The 21,835-nt window shown below is 41.1% G+C and overlaps 1 protein-coding gene and 2 long non-coding RNA genes across 5 annotated transcripts in view; 1 reads left to right on the top strand and 2 right to left on the bottom strand.

The window, feature by feature from the left end:
• LOC136844913 (uncharacterized) overlaps window positions 1-3,337 on the bottom strand; it is a 48,212-nt gene extending 44,875 nt beyond the window's left edge. The window contains exons 1-2 of the long non-coding RNA XR_010855008.1: window positions 3,136-3,337; window positions 1,441-1,502 (exon numbers count right to left, since the gene is read on the bottom strand). This is a non-coding gene — a long non-coding RNA (uncharacterized lncRNA). The remainder of the gene's footprint in view (window positions 1-1,440; window positions 1,503-3,135) is intronic.
• Window positions 3,338-3,349: 12 nt separating this feature from the next.
• Window positions 3,350-21,835, top strand: part of LOC136844912 (uncharacterized) — a 511,857-nt gene continuing 493,371 nt past the window's right edge. For both annotated transcript variants that reach the window (XR_010855007.1, XR_010855006.1), the window contains exon 1: window positions 3,350-3,685. This is a non-coding gene — a long non-coding RNA (uncharacterized lncRNA). The remainder of the gene's footprint in view (window positions 3,686-21,835) is intronic.
• LOC136844909 (long-chain-fatty-acid--CoA ligase ACSBG2-like) overlaps window positions 20,385-21,835 on the bottom strand; it is a 77,243-nt gene continuing 75,792 nt past the window's right edge. For both annotated transcript variants that reach the window (XM_067114232.1, XM_067114231.1), the window contains exon 14: window positions 20,385-21,771. In XM_067114232.1, the coding sequence (XP_066970333.1) occupies window positions 21,573-21,771 (199 nt within the window). In that variant the 3' untranslated portion in view covers window positions 20,385-21,572. The remainder of the gene's footprint in view (window positions 21,772-21,835) is intronic.

The following is a 21,835-nucleotide window of genomic DNA, read 5'->3' as shown; positions in this document are numbered from 1 at the left end:
AGTGTTGAGCCCAATCCGACTCTGGTGCCTCCCAACAATTGTTTTGTGGGAAAGAAGATCCTTATTTCATGATCTGCGTCAAGATGTAACAGATGACAGTGGCCAGACGGACTTCTGTTTCTTTGAGAATTTGTTAATTAATCAGACCACAAGGACTTCAATATTTTAACCTTTCTATTTGTACGAGCATAAGTACATACAAACAACCACGCACAAGCATGCCGCCAAACACACATATGCACACGTTTTACCAAAGAACATTTCTCCTCATGCCAATAGGCTGGGCTACTATGGCAAGTTGCGTCACATCACACTTAGATGATGCGTAATTTTACTTTAAAAAAACTATCGTCTAGAAACACCCCCTCAAGGGAAAAGTCAAGTTCTTTCTTTCTAGATTCTTAAATTTTATATATATATATATATATATATATATATATATATATATATATATATATATATATATATATATATATATAAAATTTGTACCAAGCAGAGGGAAACTGCATCACAGGTATAACTAACATTCCATGAATAAAGGTTACAGCTGATTATTATTCACAAAGAAATGGGGAAAAAGAAGGAAACAAGTAAAGCTTAAATTACAGTACCATGAGAAATACAGACTTGTTGGTCCCAAACTTTGATGGGGGATTGTGGGCAAGGTTGACTCACTTACCACGCAAAGGAAAAATTATTAATTTAAAATGTACCTAATACTTTTAGCAATCTGTGGTAGTCTCGATGTTGCCAGCACTCGACAATGGGTCGTATTTAAGCCCAGAAGCAAAATAAGTATGATCCAGTAAAACACTGAAACATATAGACTGTAGCAAATGTAACGAAAATTCAGGGGCAAAAGCTCTGCTACAACTCTTCATTCCCAAGTAAACAAATACTATCTCAAGAGATTCACTACTTAGCAACGTCGGCTTCTTCCACATATTCTGCAGTGAAAAGCCTAAAAAACGCGAACTCTAACTCATGCTAGACAGACATAGGTGGCGGGGCAACTAGATGTTCGATAGTAATATATACATACGTAATAATAAATCAAATTATCTTGTTTTACTCTTGTCATGACAAAGCCTTAAACCCAAATAAACAACGACTTCCGCGGCACGTTTCGAACCCATGCACCACGTGGAATTGTGAGAATTTACCTAACCAGTAAACATCATCGTCGAATGTTACGGGATAATCACGCAGACATATCGTGTGCAGGTACACATCCTGCCAAAGGCGACAAGGTTTCTTCATCTCGGTTTAAGGCTTTGCAGTGACAAGCGCAACCGAAAACTGCAAGAAAATGGAGAGGCTGAGAGGTCACGTGACTAATACAAATACATATAAATGTGGCATTTTGCAAACATCTACTAGTCAAATACAATCACAGTATATTTAGAAGAATCATTCTATTTTCATAATGGCTTCACTTACCAGGACGTTGACGTTATTGCCAGGGGGATGACTCAATACAGCTATACTTCTTGAGGACCCTCCTGTAAACAGAGATATATGTTCAAAAATCTAGTTATACAAACAAATCAAATCACACTTAAGAAAAGAGAGTCTGCTACACCCTGGCACTTTTTCTTATGACGTGAATGATTGTAAGTTGTCTATAGCGTTGCAATTGCCAAGGTCACTGACATCGTTCTTATGGAGTATGTCATTATGATTAGAGTCATATGAACAGAAGCAACCATCGTCATTTTCAACGTTTCCAAGACAGGTCCCCCTTTTTCGAGGTTGGACACTGAGAGAAAACAGAGAACAAATGAATATTTGATAACCGATTCAAGGAGCTAGAGAACAAACAAATTGGATAATTAGTAACATAAGATATATATATATATATATATATATATATATATATATATATATATATATATATATATATAAATATATATGTCTGTGACATATACCCTGTATATGTCACAGACATTTTTCATTTTGTCTTCGTCACAGATACACACTGACAGGTATAAAGGACTCAAAAGTTTACTAAAATTTGCTTCTACACAAGTTCAACTTATTCTGCTCTGATGTCCAACCTGGGGTAAACCAAGCCATCCAGTGTCTTTGTCAGTGCTTTTATGATTACGATATTTGAATTATGTTTACGATCAGTGTTCTTACTTACGATCATGATAGCCTACTCTTCTTTGGAGGGGTGGATAGAGCTTGCGCCTGGCACGCTGTTGGCCCAGCGTTCGACTCTCCTACCCGGCTACTGAAGAATTAGAGGAATTTATTTCTGGTGACAGAAATTCATTTCTCGTCATAACGTGGTTCGGATCCCACAATAAGCTGTAGGTCCCGTTGCTACGATAACCAGTTGGTTCTTAGCCACGTAAAATAAATCTAATCCTTCGGGCCAGCCCTAGGGAGAGCTGTTAATCAGCTCAGTGGTCTGGTTAAACTAAGATATACTTACGATCCTGCGTATTAGTAGCGCGTAGACTTTATGTAGAGAGGCCGGTCTTAACGGGCTTTCAATGTCTGCATCACCATATAAATAGTATCATGAGAGGTGTTGTTTATATCAGTAACCGAAGAATTTGCAGAAGAATGTTTTTCATTCGCATGTCTACCTTCAATCTTCGTAAATATCGTCTAAGACATGCTTTACCAATTCAAATAAGATATACTTAAAATATGACAATGATTGTCATTGAGTTTCCATGTCACCCGAATATGATCAAATGTTCGAACTTCGATATCACTCCGGTCTGTCCATTGGGAAGTTGGCTTATCTACCTCCTTGATACCCAGAGCTTGTTTCTCTGTTAGATCTTGGACTAGACGTCATTTAAATTCCAGATAGAACGACCGAAGTGGTGGACATATATGTTATGTTAGCTATATTTGGCCTATGAAATGACTAACATCGTGGAAGCGCTCTGCATCACGACTCAGTGGGGCAAACTTAAATTTCGTTGTTAGCCTACTTGGAATTCATTTGCTGACTACTTGCCCCAATTCAGCCCACAGTAATATTGAATTATATATTGGCGAGAAATTAATATAGTGACACATAGCAGTATGGGAAATTTAAAAAAATTATCATAAATGCTGACCATGCAGATCTTGGCAAAAGTAGGCCTATGTCTTAGATGTATGGTTTCATACCTGTCACTGATGTCGGCTTTGTATATATTAATGATGAACGCATTACTCATGAAACCCTTAGCGCAATCCAGTTACATTTCAAAGTGACGAAAATCACAAAATTGTTACAGTTCGCCGCAAACACTGTCAACATTGATGAAATAATAACACTTCGCTAAAGGTACAGGAAACTGGAACTGTCACTCCACAATTATGTCAGTCACGGGAGCAACCTGAGGTAGCCAAATGTGTTCGAACACGATAGACTGTAGTGACGTGTCTGTATCTTTTCCCCTTTCTTTCAGTTGATAGGTGATGCTTAAATCATATTTCAGTCATCTGATGTGATTGGCTATGCAACGGAAGTAAATCAAGGTTTAAAATCCTCCATCTGATTAAAGTAATGGCTCACGAAATCGAAATCGAACAATTGGACACCACGTTTCAGTGAGCTGAAAACAAATGTAGAACTTGCCGAGTGGAAAAGTAATTGGTTCGTTTTAGAGTAGTGTCGTTGATGTGATATAACTGTATATATATTCAAAATTCGCTTGGACTGAATGTGTAGTGGGTAAGTTTAAAGAATTCTTCATCAATTGTCGACCTGCATTTTATTTGTATTTTTTATGAAATAATACTCTGATTTCACGTATTCCAAGGATAGAGCTAGGCCTATATCCAAAGTAGTTGCATAGCCTAGGCTAATATTTCTCATTGATTTCAAGTAATCTCGTGAAGAACATGGAGTACATAATCATATTTCAGCGCTGCTTAAAGTGTGATTTATTGTGCGCTATCATTGTTGAAGCAAACCACTCGTTTTCAGGGGTTTCCCAACCTATAGAACTGCAAATTTGATATGTAGTTACCGCAGAAATTAACCTAGGTTAATGACTTAATAGTGCCCAGACTACAGTACAGTGTGTCTCATCTTTTGCTAGACGGACTTTAAATTTGGAAATGTTTTAAAACTTTTAGGGCCAAGGTTTAGAATTTGGGTATTATTTTACTTTAAACCATTATTGCATTTTGGACATGAAAATATAAGTTTCCCATGGTTTAACGTATGATGGATATGTTCGTGGTATTCTTGTCCTTAGCATGTGAGTACTTTCAGGGGTAAAATTTCATAAGTTGCCTATAAGACTCAAGCCAGCCAATTTTATATGAAAAATCATTCTCGGTTTTTCATGCAAAAATGGCTAGGAAATGATAGGGCACTAAAAGAACCTAAAAATACCAATCTAACAAGCTCAAAACCAGTCAAATGCTTTGATATTTCTCATTCAGATTAAGAGGTGCATGGAATGTTTTCAAACCAATATCATGCACTTGGTTAAGTACCTGGTATTCTAGGTTAGGTTAGCTGTGGTTGGTTAGGTCATTTGCTAACTAAGTGAACATCAGAAATGTTCAAAGCACACTTCAAAACATAGGGAAATTATATTTTCAAGTCCAAAATGCAACAGTTGTTTCAAGTAAAATGTTACCAGAATTGGTTTTGGATAAAAATTAAAGGTCTAGAAATTGAAATAAATGCCTTGATCATTTCTTGACATTTACTATAATAAAACACTATTTTACTTTCAGAATGTTCTGGTTTAGAACTTGAAAATGTTTGACGTGTATAATCGTGAAATATTCAAAAATGTAAAATGTATTGAAAGTCTGATAGTGGATATAATAATTTTCACTACTGTCGGATGGTGTTTATTTATTTTCATATTATTTTTGGTATTTGTTGTTATTATTGTTGATACATATCTAATTTTTGTTTCCCCTACCTCTTTTATGGTTGACCCCAGTGCAAATCTTGAGTTTTTACATAGGCTTATAGGGTAAAGGGAAAATACCAAGTGAACTCCACCAGCAAGAATGGTTTTTCACTCATAAATCTCGAGTAAAGCATTCTAAAGCAGTTGGTTTATGACAAGTAACAACTCCCCCTTCCTTCCCCCCACCCAAAAAGAAATGAGAAAGCTCTTTAAGATGTGCAAGAGAAATCACAGGGATACATCTTGACCTAACCTACAGTATGTTATTCTGTCTTAACTGGCTAGTGGAAGCTCCTCAACCTAACTGGACATAGAATCTAACCTGACCTAGGGGCCAGGTCCCACCAGGTGTAGTGGCTTCTCCACTTCCACGTCCCCTTAACCTGACCTGACCTAAAGTGCCATAAAGTGTGAGTGAAAGACAGGGATGCAAGCTAACTGAGCATTTCCTAAACTAACCTGACTTAAAGTACTGGGTTCTACTAGGCAAAGGACATTGCCCCCCAAGATCCCTTTTCTGTCTGGTGTGAACTACAGTATTGTACAATATGTGAATGGTTCTAACCTAACTCAACCTAATCTAGGATGCTGGGTCCCAGTTCAAAACTGGCAGCAGGAAAGGAATAAAGCATTGTTCTGATATGGTCAGAAATGTCTGTTCCCTTATGCTGTGGAAAATCTCTACTATGTTTTCATGTTGGACGTTAGCTGATTGTTTGAACTTTTTAAAAACATAAACAGGGAGAATAGGCCACTGCCCTAAACATCAGCAAGTACCTTTGCCGATTAGTGGTAAAGGTTAATTAAGGTTCTTTGCAGCGTCCGTTGTGCTCCTAGCAGTAACTCCTTTTATTCCTTTACTGTACCTCCATTCATATTCTCTTTCTTCCAACTTACATTCCACCCTCTGATAACAATTGTTTTAATCCCCTTTTATCAATCTCTGAAACCACTCTATATTCTCTTTTTCACTTTCTGGATTATGGGGAAGGGATGACATTGCTGGGATTGTATTTATATTCAAAGCCAATAGTGAGAGCTTGGGTGGCCTTGTCAACCACCTGATAATGATTGGACGTAAGAGTTATCAGTATGCTAGGTGTACTGTATTGGTATCTCAAGGGTGTGGACTATTCCTTAGAAATAGCCTTTGGATTCCAGGTGTTGATTGGTTCTTGGAGTGGGACTTTAGGCAGTCTGCCCATCAAGGTGACTGAAGTGAGGATACTGTAATTGTATTTATATAATGCTGTCAGTCCCATCAAAGGTTTAGCTTATACTGGAACCACACTAATCAGTGTTGGTGTTATCCCCTTGGGGTAGGGTAGGGAGTGGACATTTGGTAGTTAACTCATGCTGGTGTCATTGGTGAAGGGTTGTACTGCATGAGAGGCTAATGGCCTCTCTCTTCTATTTTCAGACAGCTGTTGTTCTCATTTATGTTCATATGGCTGTAACTATAACGCCATGTACCCCTGGACCTCGTGACCCCGTGACACAATTGATAACTTGTGCACCCTCCTCTGCCAACCTTTGCTTGGATATGGAGATGGCTAGGAAACCTTTAAGTGTAATTATGCTGGAACTTTATGCTTCAGCATGGATTAAAGGGAAATTCAACAGAAATTTACATGAAATATAACCAGGAATATTTGAAATATTTTTGTATGGTAAGTATTTGACCTAGAATCTGTAAGCTCCTAATTGACATTTTTATTGTGTGCTGAGACATCATGAAATGTTGTGGCCGAGAACCTAGGGTATCTCAAGGTTGGGGAAAACTGACAATAGAATCTGTCCCACCAGAATAAAGTTAAAAATTAAAAGCATTACCTTATCGTGGAGGAATTAAAGTTAACTGCCTCATACATGCTTTTTTGGAATTGCTCCAAGGGATTGATATATGCACCCCAACTGATGACATACTTGGAAGAGAAACGTGTAGAAGAATTAAAAGATCAAGGTTTGATTAGAATTGAAAAAATTAAAAGGATCAGTGGTCCCTTAGTTCTGCTTCCAAATTTAATTATCACATTCAATTCCACCCTTTTATCTGATGTAATAAAAGCAGCATGATGAGATAATTCACTCAAAAATCACTGTTGATCAACACCACAATCCTCGCCAATCAGAGAAGCTACAAAATGTTATAAAGAGTGTAAAACCAAAAATATCTCTACGATCTTTTAAAAAATCATCAGGAAGTAGCAGTAAAATGAAAAATACAGAATTGAGGACTTCTTTCAAAGAGTCCTCTAGAAAATAACCAGCATTTTCTCCTCCATCTTGCAATGGAACTGTCAAGGTCTGAGGGCTAAGCATGAAGAGCTTAAGATGCCCATTCATGAATTCTCTCCAGTTTTTATTTGTTTACAGGAAACTATGCTGGATATTAATACTCCTTGTCCAAGGGAATACACTGCATACCGAATTGTAAACTCCCCTTCAGGCAGTAGCAGTGCAAGCAGAATTAACTAGAAAATATACTGTATGCTCTCTCTACTTACCTCCCAATGACGATATCTGGTATAATGACGTGGTAGGGTTGATTAATCAACTTCCTCAACCGTTTCTTCTTGTAGGAGACACGAACAGTAGACACCCATTGTGGGGTGATGTTTTAGCTGATAGAAAAGGCAATCTCATAGCATCACTAGTTGAAAATGAAGACATAGGGATTCATAATACAGGTGAGCATACTCACTTTCATATACAAACAGGCACTTTGTCATGTATTGACCTATCCAAAGTTACAGTAGTTCTAACTGCCTTATTGACTTTAACTGGAGAACATTGGATGACTGGCATATTAGTGACCAAGCGCCAATGTTATTGCATAATTCAATGAAACAATCATTACATGGAGGAAATATGTATCAGATCTCTCTAATAATACTCCCATGCAAAAAATGTGTGAAAAATTTAGGAAAACAGATGGTACCCATGTAAAACCACCTAGATATGCCATAATAAAAAATGGGAAAAGAATACTTGATTCAAAAGAAATAAGTAATGTTATATAAGAAAATTTAGCAAAAGTAAGTAGTGACAAAAATTTAGATGAACATTTCCGCACAAAGAAAAATAGTATAGAATTAATGACAGTAAATTTTGAAACAGTAAAAGTTATATATTAATATAGAAAATTTAATATGGAAGAGTTGGAATTTTCTCTCTTGAACACTAATAAATCTGCCTTTTGGAGGTGACAATATTTGTTTTGAAATGACCTGCCATTTAGCACCTTCTTATTTCTTAGAGTTCAATAACCACTTATGGTCAAAATTTATTTCCTGATGAATGACGTAAAGCTATAATTATTCCTGTCCCCAAACCGGGGAAAGATCCCAGTAATGTAAACAATTATATACAGACAATTTCTTTAACAAGTTGTTTATGCAAATTACAAGAGAAAATGGTAAATGCTCGACTAACATGGCACATTCGAGAAAATAAAATTTTGACTCCCACTCAATTTGGGTCACGATGTAACAGATCAACGTTGGATTCTCTGTCTATCTTGGAAGACCACATACGAAGAGGATTTGAATGAAAGCAAGTTACTATAACTGTCTTTTTTGACATTGAAAAGGCATATGATACTACATGGAGATATGCAATATTAAAAATGTTACATAAAAACAGCATCCGTGATCATTTACCAAGGTTTATCCAAAACTTTCTGACAAATCACACTTTTCAATTGAGAATTGATGATGTATTGTCAAGTACATTTCCACTTGAAAATGGTGTTCCACGAGAAGATGTCCTTAATGGCACACTGTTTACTTTGCCAATAAATGATATCAGTAATATCTACCTATCAGAAATTAAAGTAACTTGTATATGGATGATTCTGCCATGTATTATTCAGCATCTCACATAAAGCATGCAGAGCGAATCATTAATAAAACTATAATAAAAATACATGACTCGGCCTCATTTGTAGGCTTTAAATTTTCTATACAAAAGACTCAAGCAGTAATGTTTTGTAAAAAAGAAAAAGTTGAAAAACAGTGAACAAATAGATCTAAAAATCAGAAATCATTCCCTACCAATTGGCCAAACAGCATAATTTTTAGGATTAGTATTTGATACTCACTTGAACTTGAAAGCCCACATAACATACATGAAATCAAAATGTAAAAGAGCATTAAACCTAATAAAAAACTATCGAACACTACTTGGGGAGCCGATAGACACACCCTTACTGCACTGCATAAAGCAACAGTGCTGTCTATCATTGATTATGGAAGTGAAATATATGGCTCGGCATCAGATGCAACGCTGAAAACTTGAGACCCAGTTCATAATGAAGGCCTTAGAATATGTTCAGGAGCTTTTAGATTATCACCAACATCTTTACAGGTTGAATGTGGTGAACTACCTCTCCCTCTGTAGAGAGCTAGAAACAATGAAGAGTGTTCTGAGAATTCAGACAAATGATTCTCCAACCAAAAAATTATTTGGATTAAGAGATGTGTTTATAAACAGTCATCCACCTCCTTTCCCAATTAGAGCTAGAAGATTGTTTTAGTCGCTAAATATAAATATACAGTTACCTTTAATAGTAAAATTACCTCCTCCTTGGACAGTGAATAAAATGAGAATTTGTACACATTTAAAATATTTATCAAAAAGTTATTCATATACCCCAGAACACCATAGACAACATACAGTAGAACATATAATCCAAAAAGGTCCATATTACACAATACACAACGAAGGATCTGAGTCACAATACGGAGTGGAATATGATGCAGTATCCCAAGACAAAACGTATCAGTTCTCTCTACCAGATATATAATGCCTCAGTGTTTACAGCTGAGTTATGTGCAGTAGCATCAGCCATAAAAATAATTCAAGAAATCTCATTTAATAATTTTGTGATTTATAGTGACTCCAGAAGCACTATAGAAGTCATTCAAAGCTATAATAAAAAAAATATCGTACAACAAATTAAGTTTTCACTCCATGAATTGTATAACAATGGAAAAAATATTGAAATATGTTGGATCCCTGCCCATGTAGGGAATAAAGGAAATGAAGAGGCTGATAAAGCAGCTAAAGAAGCAGTCCACATGACAAAAGCAAATGTAAACATCCCTATTAGTGACTATGTAAGATATATAAAAACAATCATTGTAATTAAATGGAAAAATATATGGAGTGAAGAACCTGAAAATAATAACTTAAAACATAAAATCCAGTGTTGGAAAATGGAGTTCATCATATCAGAGAGAGGGAGACACAAGTAATTCTGGCGCATCTTCGAATAGGCCATACTTGTTTGACACATGGACATTTAATGAACTGTCCATGTGGCCCTCCTCCCTAATGCCCAGATTGCAAAGTGTAGATAGCAGTCAAGCATGTATTGTGTGAATGTCCAAAATATAACCTGCAGCGATTATCAAATTTTTGAAATGCATCAATGAAGGAAGTTTTGTCAGAATCTTCTACATTTTCAGTAATACCAATCTTAATGTTCATGAGGAGCTGTGATTTAATTGATAGAATATAAAAACTAAATACTATAATAGAAATACGAAAACCTTTAGGCGTCTAATGAATTTTAAAACAACTAAATTTTAAAATTTTACTTAATTTATTTTGAATTTTAATATACCTTTTTAGTGAGTATATATATGGAAACATGAGTATAAATGTATTTATTGTATGAGTGTTTTCCAGTATTAGAGCATATGCCTTTGTGCAGTTTTTAATTTCATTTTCATTCATTCATCACCATACCAAATGACCTATTTGGTCCCAGTGCTAGGCTTCTAGCTTAGACCCGTTATGTTATCCAAATCCTTCGGGCCAGCCCTATGAGAGCTGATAGTCAGCTCAGTGGTCTGGTTAAACTGTTTTAATAATAATAATAATCTAAGGGACTGACTCATTCTACAGGGGAAGCGGTGGGATCTCTTGTCGGCTCTCCCCAGTCTTCAGATTTGGGAACCGTTTTATGTACCCCTCCAGGGTTTCGTGTCTTGAGAGCCTTGAATACATGAGCCCCCAAGGCTTGCGTACTCGGAACCAGCTCTGGGAAGTCTGCTTCCAAGACTGGACTGTGTCTGCCTCTTCCCGAGTTTCTTCGGACACCTCGGGTAGAGACAGCTCCTGGTGATTGTTCTGTACGAGATTCGGGAGTTTCAAGTGCTCGACAAGTTCGAGTCACTTTGAGTACTTGAGTTTCCCAGGAACCTCAGGTACCCCAAACCAGCACTGGAGAGTCCATTCCCCATTCTGGTTTAGGCTCAGGATGAGAGAAAGTGTCAAAGCATGCAGGTGCTTCGTCACTTCCTGCTGGTACTTCTTCAAGTACTGTACCTGGACAGGTTCCCAGCCCAGTGCTCTGGACTCAAGGGTCCGAGCACCCGAAGATGCAGAGAGGAAGTCCCCTTTGCAGTCTTCTCGCCAGGAGGCTTCAGCCTCGAAGAAGACTGGAGCACATCATGAGAACAGCGCAAGTTTACGCCCAGCGGTTTCCGATCACTTGACTCCGGCCAGTCCTCGTTCACGTTCGCGTGATCAACCCCGCTCGCTGGAGGAGAGCGTTTGAGTACGTTCACTCAAACCTATATGCTTTCCTCAGGACAGTGCCTCACTACAGTGTAGGTGCTCTCCTAGACCCGTGCTGTCATTGCAACCACAGGTTGGCGACTGCCCACTGCCTTACTCTCCTGTGGGTACTTCCAGCAGGACAGGAAGGAGTGCTCATTCCCCCTCACCTATTCCCTCAACCTCCTGGGGTTACACTGGGAGGCGTGAGTCAGACAGGAGGATTTCAATGAGAACGCTTCTTCCCATTGGAGTTCTACCACAAAGGCCTACGCCCCAGGTTTGGTTCTCGGACCGACTCGGTCGTATGCCCAAGTGGTCGAGGAAGGATTCAAGGGGTCTGCCGAGGTTCTCCCTCCTGCAGGGAGAGTTGATCCAGAGGACTGTACTCTGGAAGGACTCGACCATGGCCTCTTCTGTGGATTGTCCTTTGTGTCTCGAATCTCATTGGGGTCCTAAGAAGGAACCCAAAGCTTCGATGGGCCTGCCATGGTCCGCACTTTCCGAAGGGGTGCTTGAGCAAGTGAATAATCTGGTCTCTGGGTAGGATAATTCACTTCATTCGAACTGTTTGGAGAACCTGCTTCCCTGTCCTCTGCCTCAACAGAAGCGTTTCTACACACCCTCGGAGGGCTCATTGCCACTAAACAGGCTGACCCGGACCTGGTTCATCTAGGCCTGGATCTTTCACTGCAGCAGCTTATTGAGTCTCCCTCTTGCAGCACGAGATAGCGAACCAGGCAGTCACCTGGTTGGATCTTTGGTCCTTCACAGTTTCCAAGGTTGCTGCCTCCTCGTGTTCAGTCACCCCTGGAGAGGGCTCCGTCTTCGGGAGACTGTGCTAGTCAGGAGGTAGGGCTATCTCCTACCTGGCCCATCAGACGACAAACCTGTGGGTGAACCTGGTGCTGAAGAGAAGGGACACTGTTCTGAATCAAATCTCCAGGTCTGTAGGACCCGAGTTGACTCTGACCCTGAGGAATGGACCGTTGCTGGGTTCTGCCTCTCTCTCCTCCCCAGAGATCTGGTAGATGTTGCAGTGGACAAGGCATGCCGAAGACAATGACCTCCTTGTCCACCAGGCAGTGGCAGAGACCTCTGGGTCTTTGTGTGCCACTGCAGCTCGACCCTTGGGTCAAGCTAGCACTTCCGCAGACCCAGGCTTCAAAGGGTGCTCACAGAAACACCCAACCTTCTTCCACTTCTGCCAAGAAGGGAGTGCAGCCGCACTCCTTTCCTTTCAACCCCCTCTCCAGTCGGGAAAAGGGGGCAAAGGTAAGAAGAGAGGATGCTAGGGGCAGCATTCCCCTCTAGCTGCTGCCGTTAGTGGGGGGCGGTTACCTGTCGAGCCATTGGGCAACATGGCAGTGACATGGAGCCGAGTCCTGGGTAGTGGATGTCCTTCGGGAGGGATATCTACTCCCCTTCAAGTCCTGGCCATCCCTCACCAACAACCCGGTCCATCTCCTAACTTACATTCCTGGCTCACTGAAGGATCTCGCCCTCCAGGAGGAGATACAGGTGATGCTGAAGAAAGGCAGTGGGGAAGTCGTGTCAGATCAGTCCTGAAGCTTTTACAGCCACATCTTTCTCGTAGAGAAAGCCTTGGGGGGTTTGGAGACCGGTCATGGACTTCTCTCCTGTGAACTGATTCATTCACCAGACCCGGTTCACAATGAAAACAAGACACTCAGTGCTCACTTCCATCAGGGAGAATGACTTCATGCTTACAGTGGACTTGAAGGATGCATATTTTCAAATACCCATCCATCCGTCCTCTCACAAGTACCTACACTATCCTTGGGGAAGTGGTACTCCAATTCAGGGTACTTTGCTTTGGGCTCTCAGCTGCTCCCCAGGTGTTCACGCAAGTGTTCACCTTTGTGTCAGCTTGGGCCCATTTACACGGGATACGTCTGCTGAGGTGTCTTGATGATTGGCTCGTCCTGCCGCTCACAGTTGTTCCAGGGCAGGAATCTACTTCTTGAGTTTTGTCGCAGCCTAGGGGTCGTAGTAAATCTCGAGAAGTCCGATCTCATCCCCAAGCAGAGGATAAAGTACCTGGGTATGCTGATAGCTACGGTAGCAGCAAGAGTCTTCCCCTCAGACTCTTGTATCAGCAGGTTCAGGAAGGCAGCGCAGATGTTCATGTCTCGACGGAAGCAGCCAGCTCAGCAGTGGCAAGCTGTCCTCAGTCACCCATCATCCTTGGAGAAGCTGGCCCTTCATGGGCGGCTTCACCTTCATTCTCTCCAGTGGAGAATGAAGAAGTTCTGGCCTCAGGCTCAAAATTCCTAGTCCTTATCCCATTCCTCTCTCAGAGGAAGTGAGACAGGTTCCTCAGGTACTAAAGGCAGGGGTGTGGTCACAGCAGACCATGTTCATGTCATTTTACCTTTGGGACATTGCCCACAAGTCCTTGGACACCTTTTCCATAAGATCTATGGTGGCTGCTCAACAAGTTGTGTAGGTTACCGGGCTCCTCTAAGAGGACAGGTAGCATCTCACCTAAGGTGTGCAGTTATGGAGGCAAGAGAGTTTGTGTAAGTGACTGGCCTTTCTTCCTCTTCCTTCCTCTCCATCCTTCATTCTCTTTCTTTGAGCAGAGAATGGGATTCGAGCCATCAGGTGCTGGAACTGGCAGCTGATGCAGGTAAGTGTCACATTGAGTTCCTGTTCTATTTTTCTATTCTTAGACTTTGAGAAGCAATCCCACCGCTTCCTCTAGCAAGGGGAGGAATGGGACCCCGACATTAAGACAAACCTAATGCTTGTCTTTGCTTTATTGTCACTGACTCTCAGATTTGTTCCTAGCCCTTTTTTGAATTATATTACTTTCTTCTCACTCACTTGAGAAGGCTCAGACTGACAGTTGATCATGCAGTTCTTATACTCTGTTCAACATGTCAGAGGCATGGTACGCTTCCTCGCTTAAGAAGAAGAGGAATTTGTTTCTGGTGATAGAAATTCATTTCTCGCTGTAATGTGGTTCGGATTCCACAGTAAGCTGTAGGTCCCGTTGCCAGGTAACCAATTGGTTCTTAGCCAAGTAAAAATAAATCTAATCCTTTGGGCCAGCCCTAGGAGAGCTGTTAATCAGCTCAGTGGTCTGGTTAAACTAAGATATACTTAACTAGCTGTATTGACCAGGAAGAGAGCCCAGGTGTGGTGAACTCCAGTCATTTCAGAGACTTACTCATATTCCTCCCTCCAATAAGTAAGTCTTCCTTATGTAAAGACCGATGGTTTGTATATTGAATGGGAACAAATGACAAATTTTTTAAGTAATTTGTATTTTTCCTAACAATACAAACCTGAGGTCCTTTACAGTTTTATGCCCATCTCATGCCACCCCTCAATCTGTTACCTGGGCCAAAAGGCAAATTGGAATGTTTACATCCGGGCAGGCGGGACTCCCGCCTAGAGGATGGTAGTTAACTGCCTTGTTCGAAAGTTTAATGGCCGTTCCAGCTTCACCGAAAGTAATTCCATATATAAAGAACCTCAGGTTTGTAGAGTTAGGAAAAATACAAATTACTTCAAAAATTTGTCTTATTTACCAGCCACCATTTTCCAACAACAATGAAAGTATCTCCAAATCCTCCATCTTCAAGGTTACCTAAACGGAATCCTGTACATGTACTGTATTCATCAAGCTGATCGGGCAACCTTCCAAGAACACAGTTTAATAGTGATTTGGCCAATGACTTTTCTTTTGTAGATGATGCTCTTGACTTTTTCAATACAATTATATTCTTGTCTGGTCTTCTATTAATACCTAGGACTTTAGGTATATTTATCTGCTGACCAGTTCCCTGGTGGACTTGTAAATGCCAGGAACAATAGAAGTCAAATTTACTCCTTGTCGACCATCAGTTCTCAAGATCAGTGGTTAATTTTGAATGTCAGTAAATCCTAACAGCCCAAAAATGTAAGCTAACTTGAACAGCAGGTAAGTATCCAGATAATTAATTTTACCATGAAAATTATAATTTTATTATTCAAAACTCAGTTTTTATATAAGTAACTATAAGTAACTTACCAAGTAATTACATAGCTATAAGATTTCCTACCATGGCAGCCTAAAAATTCAAAATTAGCGGTTAATGATTCATCTAGCTAGTGTAAGTGGTTAACCCCGCCCACTTTCTGGGTGAGAAGAGGATCAAGGTGGCGGAGAGTTTCATTCGTTTTTCTGCTGGCATTCGACCAACATCGTTCCCGCAGCCTGCCGCCCTCATTGTTTGGTGATGTACTCAGAATTTGCTGTAACTTTTATGGTTTATTGCTTCGCTACCAATTGGATTTGCTTAGTGTTTACTTCTCAGTGCTTCGTTATTTACTTAGTTAATTTTTACTGAACATTGTCAGACTCTAGTTCTTCCAGTGTTCACTTTTGTAGCAAGGGATATAAAACTAGGTTGGTTTAAGTCGTCAGTCGACTCTCATACTGAATGTATCAAATGTAGAGGACAGGATTGTAACATTGAGAATACTTGTGATGAATGTCAAGAATGGGATGAGAAAAAGTGGAAAATTTTAGCCTTATTTGCTTAGGCTTGAGAGGGAGAAAAAGAGGAAGGCAGCCACTTGAGCAGAAATTAGGACCAATCTTGAATCTGCTAGGCCAGTAGAGGATAGTACTGTTCCTTCATCAACATTTCTTGCTGTTTCTCCAATTCTTAGTCCTCCGACTCCTTTACCGCCCACTCCTATTCCAGGCTCTCCTGCTCCTGAACCTGACACCATTGCCAGTCTCATGTAGTGTTAAGTGCAATATCTGAGGTACCTCAGTGAAAATGCTCTCTGAAAAAGTGTCAGCTCATGTACAAAGTGACAGTGTTGTGCCATTGGAGGAGGTGGCTACTCGTCCTGTTGGCACTCCTAGATGAAGGTCCCTGTCCTGCTCCCCTGAACCTGAGAGAAGACATACCGGAGGTCAAAGGAAGCCCAGCAGGATTTGCCCACGGGCAGTCACCCCCTCAGTCGCACCTGTGTCCCCCCCAGGTGTCGACATTATCCCAGTGGAAAGGTGTTAAAGTGCGTGCTCATCAGCTTTCCTCCGACTCAGAAAGACTCCAGCCTCGACAAGAGGCGCAGGTGGCACTGTTTTGCCTCTTCTTGCCGTCTCAAGAGGCACTCCAGTGGTGCTGACCGCTCTCCTCCTCCAGCCAAGAGGCACAGAGAGGAAAGTTTCAGCCCCCAACCCTCCTGCCTCCTCTTTGGCTTGACCCCAGGTGTTGGCCTGGGACAGCCCGGAGTCATTTACCCCGTATGTGGAGCGCCCATCCTTGGCACCCAAGCTCCCGAAAGACCCTCCTAAGTGACAGTCGTTTTCATCCAGACACCTCTCTGCCTTTGAGCACCCGTCACCTCTAGAGCACTCGGCTTCTGCCTGCAAGCATCAGCCACTCAGTGGTCTGGTTAAACTAAGGTATGCTTACTTACCACCTGATGTGGTGGCACCAGCTCCAGTGCACCCGGCACCAAGCTGTGTACACCCGCCTCTGCCTCTGCCTCCTCAAGCTCACTCATTGGCTCAGGAGGATCCATTATTGGAACCGATTAAGTGCCGGCTTGATGCTATTATAACTTTCATTCAGAAAACCCCTGCTGCTCCCCCAGTCTCACAGGATCCTGTTTTGTCACCTGTATCTTTTGATGAAGAGGTGCTTGAGCAAGAAGACACCTCTAAGTTGGCCTACGCTGCACTACTTGAGTATCTTTTAGCCAGTTTCCCCAGCTACTTCTCGCCTGCCTCTCCAGTTCCTCCTGCCTCTACCTTCTTTATGAGAAACCAGGCAGACGACTCCACTCGGCTTCCCCAGATGGTCCTGTCCCCCTCAGCAAGGAAAGCCCTCAAGGAGGTGGATGACTGGCTTGCTTCAAAGAGGGAACTGGGCAAAAGCACTCTAGCCTGGCCTCCCTCTAGACTTGTTCGCATGAGATATCTCTCCTATTCTACCGGAGAAGCCCCCTCTTTGGGAGTCGCTGCCTCCTCCCAGGGGGACTTTAATGGTGTCATCAACTCTTTGCGGCACTCAGCCTTTGCTTCAGTGAAGATAATGTTTTCATCTACTGAACTCAACCACCTTGTTAAAAGCATTTTTAAGGTATTTGAGGTCCATCGGGACACTCACCAAGAAGATGGAGAACTGTCCACTTTTGCTGAAGCACCTGGCCTCCTACTGGTTAGCTATGTTATCGTGTGGACAAGGCCACCACAGATGGTTCCCACAAGCTCGCCTCCCTCTTCGCCATGGGTGTTGAAGAAAAAGCCACGAGCTCACCTCCCTCTTCGCCATGGGTGTTGAAGAAAAAGGAGTTGTGGTACTCCTTCACCACAAAATGAGTAACCACTGCACAAAAGTCTGTTCTCCTCTTCGCCCCTCTCACCAAGCAGTATCTCTTCCCACAGTCCACTGTGCTCGGTATCTCGTCAGACCTCCAAAAGAAATCCACTCAAGACCTGCTGGCGCAGTCCACTAAACGTTCGAAGAGACCCTCTGCCTTGGCCAAATCCTTTTCTCCCCTCCAACTTCAGCCGTTTCATGGAGGCAGACAGAGACACCAGTCAAGACCCCGAGCTAACCTGCATTATTTAAAGTCCGTCAAGAAACCGTTGTTCAAGCCCTCTACCAAGAAATGAAAACAGTCCTTTGCGCTGCTGTAGGAGCCAGACTCCTCTACTTTTGGGAGGAGTGGAGTCGCAGAGGTGTTGAGCCATGAAATGTCCAATCCTGAAGGAGGGTACTCCATTCCTTTCAAGAGGACACCTCCGCTAGGCAAGTCTCCTATCGCCTTGACCGCTTATTCGAAAGGCTCCGAAAGATTTTCGGCCCTTTCACAGGAAGTTGACTTCCTCCTTCTCAAGAGAGTTGTGGAAGAAGTAGAGTGTCAGGAGACGGGTTCTACAACCGACTCTTTGTAGTTCCCAAGTCGTCGGGGGGATGGAGGTCCGTTCTCATTGTCAGCACTCTGAACCTCTTTGTTCTGAAGACAAAGTGCCATAAAGAAACAAGCCAGTCTGTCATGTCTTCCATTCGTTGGGGCGACTGGATGATTTCCCCAGACTTGCAGGACACTACTTCCATATCTCCATATCTCCATATGTCTGAACTCCAGGAAGTACCTCTGTTTCGTCTTTCAGAACAGGCTTTTTCAGTTTCGGGCCTTATGCTTTGGCCTTTCAACGGCCCTTCAGGTATTCACTCATGTTCTTGCTCCCCTCTGCAAGTGGCTCCACCTTCTTGGGATCAACATCTCCCTGTATTTGGACTACTGGCTCCTTCGTTCCCATTTGAAGGAAAAGTGCAGGGAGGACTTTAGGACAATACTTCTCCTAACTCAAGAGTTGGGCATTCTCATCAAAGTAGAGAAGTCTCAACTGTCTCCGACACAGAAAATTCTTTATTTGGGCATGGTAATGAATTCTTGGACTTCTCAGGCTTTCCCAGCCCCCAAAAGGATTGACTCTTGCCTTCGCACAGTCTGCCAATTTCTCTCTCCCGGTCTGCTTGGCCAACCAGTTGATGAGTCTCTTGGGCACCTTGGCCTTCATTGAGCAGTTCTTGAAGTTGGGCAAACTGCACATGAGACCTCTGTAGTTTTTCCTCAAGGCCAGCTGGAACAAGAAGACCCAACCAGACTCTCATGTTTGTCCCATCACACAGAAGATCAAGGCAGACCTGCAATGGTGGCTGTGTGAAGGAAGGCTTCTTCGGGGAAAATCTCTTCTACCTCTGAACCCTGGCCTAGACTTACATGCAGATGCATCAGACTTAGGTTAGGAAGCCCCTCTAAGAGACCAGGAAGCTGAAGGCCATTCATCTGGGCCTCCAGTCCTTCTCTCCTCAGATCTTTGGCAAGATGGTGATCGTTCATTCCAACAACACAACTGCTCTAACTTACATCTGCAAACAAGGGGGCACTCACCCCTTCTCCCTCTACGAGGCCTCTAGAGATTTCCTTCTCTGGGCAGTCCGAGGTGAGCCTGGGGGTACATGGTACTTGAAGTACTGCACCCACCAATTCATTTTGTTGGTTTGGGTGTGGTTTTTTTTATTACAGTGTAGGTGACAGCGTTGTATGTTTTTATGCTGGTCCCACGCCTAGGGCAAGGACACCTATTGAGTTTGCTAGCCATCGGAGTACGTCCTTCGCTGCAAAGTCCCCACTAAAGTAGGAGGCGACCTATGGCTATACCACCACGCCATCACAGGTTAAGATGAGCACTGACCCGAGGCAGTACCCACCTGCAGTGGCTCTCTTACCAGGTAAGGAAACAACAAGCATCGCACCAATGCTGGCAACTTTTCTGCTATCAAAGTCATTGCTTTATTAATGTTTTGAGGTAGAATATGCCCATGTATCCCTCCTGTCAATGACATTTTTATAATAAAATAAAGTTTTAGATATACTTCCCAAGTAATTACTGAACCAAAGCCCTCCCTCCTCCCCTCAATGGACTTCAGGGCAAAAAATGAATGCTCTCTGCCACATCGATCCTCCTCTTACCCCAAAAGTGGGTGGGGTTAACCACCTATACTAGTTAGTTGAATTGTTACCGCTAATTTTGAATTTTTAGGCTGCTGTGGTAGGAACTCTTATAGCTATGTAATTACAGTACTTGGTAAATTATATAAAGCTATTTTATTATGAAAAATGTCATTTTTATTCAAATTTTTCTCCTTGGATACACTAATAAGTCTTTGAAGCACCTCAATTGTGGAATTCTGTGTACCTCCATACGTGAATATGTAAGACATATTGCAGAGCAACAGGTGGGGCCCCTTTGCCACTGTTGAATGTTAGAGCTTCAGTACAGAGAACTGTGTTTGTGGATATCTTAGTTTATTTTGAATCTGATCTGTATTATGCCTCAGAATTAGATCCAAAATGTGTCCATTCTGATTGAGATAAATGAGATTTAAACAGTATTGGAACTTTATTTCAAAATACAAATGTACACTGGACTAACATTTTAATATAAATCTTACCATCAGTACAAAAATATTCTATATTTTCATAGCTTATCAAAAGGCACAATAAATGTTTACAACTGCAACTTGCTATGTATTATGGTTGCTATTTGTGAAAAAATCCACAAATGTTGCAAATTCAAATACAACTCTCCTTCGCCAGTAATATTAAAATACAACTAAGACCATTTGGAGGTATAAAAAGTAAAAGATACACAAATTTAATATACTGTACTCTTGAGCTATTTGATTAATAATGAACTTAAAAATATGTTTATTTAAAATATAAAAGTAATTTAAAATAAATTTTATTTCACACTTATAATTGTATTTTATGCATTTTACTTCACACTTTTGATTAAATTATTTTATGCAGAACCCCAATTACAGGTCATTACTATGATAAAAAATGTGTAAATGGGTTTTTTCCTTGAATGGAAAAATTGCATATGACATCTGAGAATGCAGAGGAAGACAGTCTTGGAGTTTACTTGAGAAAAAAAAAGCAGTGGACAGGACTGGTGAAGCTGAAGTTGTTTAATGTTTATGCACAATTTCAAAGCAAAATTTCATGTTGCATGGGAAAGTAAATGCCACACAGCCCTTTAAAACATTGCATGTGTCACAGTTATGTTGGCTGTAGAAGTGAGAATGACCGTTAAGGGGAACAACAATGGGTTTTCAAGAAAAAAGGAAAGTTTTTGCTTCAGTGTGTCAACAAGGACAGTAAGGAGAGCTTCACCATATCTTGGGGATTATACAAAGTAGAGAGATGGATAAGTCTTAAGCAGTATATATTTTTATCAAGGTAGGCTGCTTGGAAGAGGAAAGAAAATGGCAGTGACATTAAATTACAACCCCATGTTCTTAAAGAGAAAGATAATGAGGCTGGCAATGTGATTTTCAAAGACATTAGTATTACTTAATGTGTCCCAGATACTACTTGTAGATTTTCTTGGGAATATTTTGAAGGATCCAGTACAGTATAAAGAATTCTGAAGTAACAGCACTAATACATGAAGGAAAATTTGAAGGAAAATTGGCTTAGAGGCACAAAATGCTTTAGGTTTTTCTGCCTCAGTCAAAGTTACCAATAAGATTGTATTTCAGTATTATTTTTACACCTCAAACATATTCAAAGATTGCTTTGAGCTTTAATTGTATCATTTGGGTCATACATGGCATCAATGGCATCCTTATATTTTTCTAAGACATGATTCCTTACTAATTTAAGAGTATTGTTGAGTTCTCCATTAAACTGGGAAAAGTCCTGTGGCAAAATTGTCCATTTCTGTACTTTCTGAGCGTTTGATATTGCATACTCTTTGTTGTACCTGTAAAAATTTAAGAAAACACTGTAATGATAAATCACAACAATACATTATACATTAACTTCTA

The sequence above is a fragment of the Macrobrachium rosenbergii genome, chromosome 13 (genome assembly GCF_040412425.1).
Source record: "Macrobrachium rosenbergii isolate ZJJX-2024 chromosome 13, ASM4041242v1, whole genome shotgun sequence".
Lineage (NCBI taxonomy): Eukaryota > Metazoa > Arthropoda > Malacostraca > Decapoda > Palaemonidae > Macrobrachium > Macrobrachium rosenbergii.
This window is presented reverse-complemented; position numbering and strand designations above follow the sequence as displayed.